This window comes from Gymnoscopelus braueri, assembly GCF_963280865.1.
Source record: "Gymnoscopelus braueri genome assembly, chromosome: 10".
Taxonomy (NCBI): Eukaryota; Metazoa; Chordata; class Actinopteri; order Myctophiformes; family Myctophidae; genus Gymnoscopelus; species Gymnoscopelus braueri.
The window spans coordinates 1513002-1521126 of NC_137611.1; the positions used below are offsets into that span (position 1 = coordinate 1513002).

Sequence of the window (8125 nt, forward strand, 5' to 3'; positions counted from 1 at the left end):
GCACTGGGTTTAGCACTATGGTGGCAGCTGCCTGCCTTTGTGTGTGTGTGTGTGTGTGTGTTGTGTGTGTGTGTGTGTGTGTGGTGTGTGTGTGTGTGTGTGTGTGTGTGTGTGTGTGTGTGTGTGTGCGTGCCGTGCGTGCGTTCGGTGCGTGCGTGCGTGCGTGCGTGCGTGCGTGCGTGCGTGCGGTGCGTGCGTGCAGTGCGTGTGCGTGTGCGTGTTTATAAGTGTGTGTGTGTGTGTGTGTGTGTGTGTGTGTGTGTCATTGTAACAGCCCTGCCTATTACAGTAGGACATACTGTAGTCATAATGGTCTCTGTGTGCATCTCAAGTACCTTTATTTATATCCATGTCCTCCTGCCTCTCTCTCTGCCTCTCTCTCTGTCTCTCTCTCTCTCTCTCTCTCTCTCTCTCTCTCTCTCTGCCTCTCTCTCTCTCTCTCTCTCTCTCTCTCTCTCTCTCTCTCTCTCTCTCTCTCTCACACACACATAAGCCTGTTTGATCTCCGCTCTGACAACAAAGGCATCGGGTTGGGGGGTGGGTGAAGGGGGGTGAAGGGGGAGGGGCGCTGGTACCTGCAAGAGCGAGGAGAAGGAGGAGGTAGAAGTGATGGAAGTGGAAGGACAAGCGAGCACAAGGGGGGTCAGGGGGATCGGGGGGGGTAGGACCGCTACGGCGAATAGCGACGTCTCTTGCAGGTTTCTGTTCTCTCATTTGTGTCATTCTTATCTATTCAATTTTGTCTCCATGCATTCCAGGCTTTCTGTATTATTATTATTATTCTATAGAGACCAGAATGCTACACACACCAAAGTCCTTATAGCAGTGTCTGTATTATTATTATTCTATAGAGACCAGAATGCTACGCACACCAAAGTCCTTATAGCGGTGTCTGTATTATTATTATTCTATAGAGACCAGAATGCTACACACACCCAAAGTCCTTAGAGCGGTGTCTGTATTATTATTATTCTATAGAGACCAGATGCTACGCACACCAAAGTCCTTATAGCGGTGTCTGTATTATTATTATTCTATAGAGACCAGAATGCTACGCACACCAAAGTCCTTAGAGCGGTGTCTGTATTATTATTATTCTATAGAGACCCAGAATGCTACGCCACACCAAAGTCCTTGGTTTTTATTCTGGTGTCAACAGCAGAATAAACTAAATAGTGGGTCTTCAAGACAAGAAGGCGTCTGCACACACTGGTATACCAAAGTGACAATAATATATTACAGGATGCAGAGTAAACAAACCAATGTTTCGGCTGCCTTCTTTAGTTTCGGCAGTTACCTGCCAAAATGTTGGTGTGTTTACTCTACTTAAAAGATGCACGGATGGGCTTTTTCGTCACCTGAATCGGCGTGTACACTTTCATTATCCATCCAACCGTATTCATTATATCATTCTATTTATAGATCCAAAAGTACAATATTGCCTCTGAGATGTAGTGGAGTAGAAGTAGAAGTATTGGAAATTGGAAATACTCAAGTAAAGTACAAATACCTCAAAATTGTACTTAAGTAAATGTACTTAGTTACTTTCCACCACTGCTAAAATGTCCTCTTTCTCACACCAGGTGTAATGTATGTGTTTTGAACCCTTTCCGTCCTCAGGGAGGGAAGATCCCCATCAGGTGGACGGCTCCAGAAGCCATCGCCTACAGGAAGTTCACCGCCGCAGCGATGTGTGGAGTTATGGCATCGTTATGTGGGAGGTGGTCTCCTACGGAGAGAGACCCTACTGGGAGATGTCCAACCAGGATGTACGTTTATATACTGTACTGTACTGGTGTGTGTGTGTGGGTGTGTGTGTGTGTGTGGTGTGTGTGGTGTGTGTGCGTGTGTGCGTGTGGTCTGCCAAGTGTTGCCAGATATCTTCAGATGTCCTTCTAAACCCTAACAACCAAGTGACTTGAATCTTTAAATCTCGCTCTCTTTCCACCTCTGTCTGTCTCTCTCTCCCTCTCCCTCTCTCCCTCACTCTCTCTTTCTCTCTCTCCCTCTCTCTCTCTCTCTCTCTCTCTCTCTCTCTCTCTCTCTCTCTCTCTAGGTGATCAAAGCGATAGAGGAGGGGCTACCGTCTCCCCGCCCCATGGACTGTCCGGTGGTCTTACACCACTGATGCTGGACTGCTGGGGAAGAAAGGCCGCAGCAAGAGGCCAGAGTTTGGTCAGATCGTCACAACGCTGGACAAGCTGATCAGGAACCCGGCCAACCTCAGAGAGCTGGCCAACAGCTCTGTATGGTCAGTATGACAAAACCTCAGAGAGCTGGCCAACAGCTCTGTATGGACAGTATGACAAAACCTCAGAGAGCTGGCCAACAGCTCTGTATGGTCAGTATGACAAAACCTCAGAGAGCTGGCCAACAGCTCTGTATGGTCAGTATGACAAAACCTCAGAGAGCTGGCCCAACAGCTCTGTATGGTTAGTATGACAAAACCTCAGAGAGCTGGCTAACAGCTCTGTATGGTCAGTATATATGACAAAACCTCAGAGAGCTGGCCAACAGCTCTGTATGGTCAGTATGACAAAACCTCAGAGAGCTGGCTAACAGCTCTGTATGGTCAGTGTGACAAAACCTCAGAGAGCTGGCCAACAGCTCTGTATGGTCAGTATGACAAAACATCAGAGAGCTGGGTCAACAGCTCTGTATGGTCAGTATATATGACAAAACCTCAGAGAGCTGGCCACAGCTCTGTATGGTCAGTATGACAAAACATCAGAGAGCTGGTCAACAGCTCTGTATGGTCAGTATATATGACAAAACCTCAGAGAGCTGGCCAACAGCTCTGTATGGTCAGTATGACAAAACCTCAGAGAGCTGGCCAACAGCTCTGTATGGTCAGTATGACAAAACATCAGAGAGCTAGCCAACAGCTCTGTTATGGTCAGTATATATGACAAAACCTCAGAGAGCTGGCCAACAGCTCTGTATGGTCAGTGTGACAAAACCTCAGAGAGCTGGCCAACAGCTCTGTATGGTCAGTATGACAAAACTCAGAGAGCTGGTCAACAGCTCTGTATGGTCAGTATATATGACAAAACCTCAGAGAGCTGGCCAACAGCTCTGTATGGTCAGCATGACAAAACCTCAGAGAGCTGGCCAACAGCTCTGTATGGTCAGCATGACAAAACATCAGAGAGCTGGCCAACAGCTCTGTATGGTCAGTATGACAAAACCTCAGAGAGCTGGTCAACAGCTCTGTATGGTCAGTATATATGACAAAACCTCAGAGAGCTGGCCAACAGCTCTGTATGGTCAGCATGACAAAACATCAGAGAGCTGGCCAACAGCTCTGTATGGTCAGTATGACAAAACCTCAGAGAGCTGGCCAACATCTCTGTATGGTCAGTATATATGACACAACATCAGAGAGCTGGTCAACAGCTCTGTATGGTCAGTATGACAAAACCTCAGAGAGCTGGCCAACAGCTCTGTATGGTCAGTATATATGACACAACGTCAGAGAGCTGGCCAACAGCTCTGTATGGTCAGTATGACAAAACCTCAGAGAGCTGGCCAACAGCTCTGTATGGTCAGTATGACAAAACCTCAGAGAGCTGGCCAACAGCTCTGTATGGTCAGTATGACAAAACCTCAGAGAGCTGGCCAACAGCTCTGTATGGTCAGTATATATGACACAACGTCAGAGAGCTGGTCAACAGCTCTGTATTGTCAGTATATATGACACAACATCAGAGAGCTGGTCAACAGCTCTGTATGGCACAGAGATGAACAGCCTGAATGAAATGTGTTGATGTTAGCACGGCTTCTATCATGTGTAATCATCAGGACATAAAGTCATTTACTTAAGTGAACGTAGCAATACTGTAATGTAGAAATACTCTGTTACAAATAAAAGTCCGGTATTCTTGAGTAAAAGTGCAAAAGTATTGGCATCAAAATGTACTTAAAGTACCAAAAGTAAAAGTACTTGTTACACAGAATGTCCCGTTTCAAGTTTTCAAAAGTAAAACAATCTTTTGAAAATAGCAGATCTACAAGCTCACAAATGCGTCTTATCGTGACGCATTGTGAGCTTGTAGACAGAACACTGTGCGCATTTGTAGAGTTTAAACATCATAGAGACGCTTACGGGTCCATTTGGTTCCATTTGTACACTCTCAGAGTTAAACTAACCCTGAGGATTTTACAGGGTAGATTGTGGTCCCAGACGGGCGTCCGTGGTGTAATGCATGTCAAACACAGGGGGTCCTTGAAATGGTCTTTTTATATGTTTTGACTGGTTGTCAGTAGAGATTGACAGGTGACTCCTTTAAGTCCATAAGAACCGTTCAGAGTCATAGAGTGATAACTATTCACTTAGTGACTCCTATTGCATTCCTGCCACGGAGGGTAATAACCCACCCCCCCCCCCCTCATTAACTGTAATGGATGTGGGACCCCCCCCCGACGGGGATATAATTATGTTTCACATCAACAATTGTTGGCCGTATCGACCCGTCCAGAGGAATTCAATTATACTCCACATGTTTATATTATACTCCACATGTTTATATTATACTACACATGTTTATATTATACTCCACATGTTTATATTATACTCCACATGTTTATATTATACTACACATGTTTATATTATACTCCACATGTTTATATTATACTACACATGTTTATATTATACTCCACATGTTTATATTATACTCCACATGTTTATATTATACTCCACATGTTTATATTATACTCCACATGTTTATATTATACTCCACATGTTTATATTATACTCCACATGTTTATATTATACTCCACATGTTTATATTATACTACACATGTTTATATTATACTCCACATGTTTATATTATACTCCACATGTTTATATTATACTCCACATGTTTATATTATACTCCACATGTTTATATTATACTCCATTTTTCAAAAACCTACGTTTGCTAAACCTACAGATATAGATTTGGAACGAGAGGAAGAATGTGCTTTCATTGTCCTACGAGTGTCTGTAATGTTTGTGAGAATGTACTCCCAGTAGTATTATTAAATGTACTCCCAGTAGTATTATTAAATGTACTCCCAGTAGTAACATTACCTGTATGTGTCCTGTATATGTCTCCAGGCAGGACCCCAGCACTCCAGTGTGTTTAACAGTGTGTCCTGTATATGTCTCCAGGCAGGACCCCACTACTCCAGTGTGTTTAACAGTGTGTCCTGTATATGTCTCCAGGCAGGACCCCAGCACTCCAGTGTGTTTAACAGTGTGTCCTGTATATGTCTCCAGGCAGGACCCCAGCACTCCAGTGTGTTTAACAGTGTGTCCTGTATATGTCTCCAGGCAGGACCCCACCACTCCAGTGTGTTTAACAGTGTGTCCTGTATATGTCTCCAGGCAGGACCCCAGCACTCCAGTGTGTTTAACAGTGTGTCCTGTATATGTCTCCAGGCAGGACCCCAGCACTCCAGTGTGTTTAACAGTGTGTCCTGTATATGTCTCCAGGCAGGACCCCACCACTCCAGTGTGTTTAACAGTGTGTATATGTCTCCAGGCAGGACCCCACCACTCCAGTGTGTTTAACAGTGTGTCCTGTATATGTCTCCAGGCAGGACCCCAGCACTCCAGAGCTCAGCGTGGGGACGGTAGATGAATGGCTGGAGGCCATAAAGATGGGTCAGTACAAAGACAACTTCTCCACAGCGGGATACGTCACCCTGGACTCTCTGCTCTACATCAACGCCAGGTGAGCTGACCTTATGCACACACTGTGTGTGTGTGTGTGTGTGTGTGTGTGTGTGTGTGTGTGTGTGTGTGTGTGTGTGTGTGTGTGTGTGTGTGTGTGTGTGTGTGTGTCTGTTTCTGTGTGTGTGTGTCCTTGATCCTTCAAATGATGCTCTGTGGTGAATAACGTATTTTATAAAATTTGGCCCAGGATAATATTTCTACTGTATATTTATGAGAGAATACATTTTTTAAATGTCCAAAACTATGTGTGTGTGAAAAACTTTTCCAGAGTCTGAAATGATTAAATATTGTATTTGTTTCAGTGTGGTGGGAGCAATTATAAATATTTATTGTCCAATCAAAATTCTTAAAGCTCGATGTTGATCCTGAAATGATATCCATTATGAAACGGTTTGAAATAACAAACCACCTGGGTTGTGCATTGGGAGCTCTGAGCTCTCTCAATAATTTCACACTCTTCTCTTCTCTTCTCTTCTCTTCTCATCAGAGCTAGCAGGTCTTCTGCTAATCAATTCAAACTTTATTCCAGACACTCAGCGAGTACATACATACTATATGAGACAGAACACATAGAATAAATAAACAAGCTAAACACTATAACATCATGAATAGAGGCTGACTCACAAGTACCAGAGACAAGTACCAAAGTCCTCTTCCTAGGATGAACTATAATAATACTGTTCAGGGACTCATCCAGACGAGACATGAATCCATACATAGAGCCTTAACGTATTCACTGTCAGAGTAAATAAATAAATACAGCCCAGACTGACAGCAGAGATGTATCTTCATCTTACCTTTTCAACTATCCATCCCCTGATCGTTGCTAACCACGGAGGGTTTCTCTGAGCATCCGCGACCCCCCCCAATTCTAAATTGATTAACCCATTAAGACCGTGAACGCGTCTGTGTCACTTTTTTTCTCTTTGGCTATTCAAAAATAGCAGATATACAAGCTCATAGCGCGGCACCGAGTGCCAAAAAACAGTTTGGATTTAGATTTTTTTTTTATATTCGCCTCAGGTCTTAATGGGTTAACAAGGAAGTGAATGGAGGAGGACATCTTGGGATCACGTGATCTCCTGGATCTGTGTGTCTGAGGATCAAATGGTCACTCATATGGTGACCGATGAATCGCTGCATCCTTGGTAAAAAAAAAAGAAGAGAATTCTTCCAACACTGCTAATGAATAAATTAGTGAATGAATGTCTCCTGTCCTCTGTGTTGGTTCCACAGTGACCTGAGTAAGATGGACGTGACGCTGGCCGGCCACCAGAAGAAGATCCTGTGCAGCGTGCAGAGCCTTCAGAGCCAGGGGACGCACGTACACGTATAACACCTCCCCCCCGTAAGCCACGCCCCCTACAGAGACCGAGCCAAAATGGACGCTCCCGTTAAAGAGATTCCTCCCTTTGCTGAGACGGAGCCGTTGAGCGGACACTCTGTTGTGCTTTCTTTCTCCGATGCTTTTGAGACGCTAGAGAACGGAGACAAACATGGACGCTCGGCTCCCTTCACCTTTTCCCCTTGCAGTTTCACTCTGTATACCTTGCAGTTTCACCATTACTTCCCATGTTTTCAAGATGGACACAAACGTACCAGCTTTTTAGCACTCAGAGCCTTTCAGCTAAAAAAAACGCAAAGCCACCGTTAACGGAGCAACAACAGAGAGACACTTTTTTTGCGGATGCGGATACCGGCATCTCACTTCATATCAGCTTTGACAAAAAAAACGAAAACAAACAAGATTATATACAAAAAACAAAGACAACAAAACAAAAAAATAACTTAGAATATAATTATCATCACTTGTCTGTGAAGTTGACTGTACAGTTGTCGAATTTATTTTTATTTTATTTCGTATTTTGTTTGTTTGTTTGTTTGTTTGTTTCAGTTCCGAGGTGAGCTTTTTTGTGTGTGTTTTGCGTTTTTCCACCTTTAAAGGTTTTTAAAGAGGTCAGAGTTTATGTACATGTGTAGATACAGTACATGTTTATATGGGCTGTGTGGCCCACACATTATGAGATGGACCTAACGTTTGTATTGGTGGTAAAAGCCTTTTTTATACTTAGTCGCGTTCCGGTGGCATGTACAGAAACTAGCCTATCTTTAAGCTCACATCGCGTTGTGATGTGAGCTTAAAGATCGGGTTACGCGCCACTGGTGCGCCACCAAGCATAAACCAGGCATTAGGTTTCTATACTGTAGACGGACCTTAGCAGTAACTTTACTGGTATTTTTATGGGCCCCGCCCCCCCTTCCGTCGCTCCCTACACGCAGAGTAGGAAGCGCTTATACGTCAGTTTATGGCATGAATGTTTCGGGGTTGATGGGTAAAACAAAATGGACCTTTTTCAGGAATATAGGATAAAATGATGATTTTATGAATAAATGCACTTATATGAG

General features: G+C 44.0%; 1 protein-coding gene across 1 annotated transcript in view; it reads left to right on the forward strand.

Annotated features, from left to right (window-relative positions):
* Positions 1-7413, forward strand: part of LOC308092829 (ephrin type-A receptor 3-like) — a gene marked incomplete at its 5' end in the record, with an annotated part of 150267 nt that extends 142854 nt beyond the window's left edge. The window contains 7 exon segments of the mRNA XM_080438928.1: positions 1621-1681; positions 1684-1769; positions 2057-2120; positions 2123-2142; positions 2145-2251; positions 5580-5717; positions 6956-7413. Coding sequence (XP_080295054.1) covers positions 1621-1681; positions 1684-1769; positions 2057-2120; positions 2123-2142; positions 2145-2251; positions 5580-5717; positions 6956-7055 — 576 coding nt within the window. The 3' untranslated portion in view covers positions 7056-7413.
* Positions 7414-8125: the final 712 nt, after the last annotated feature.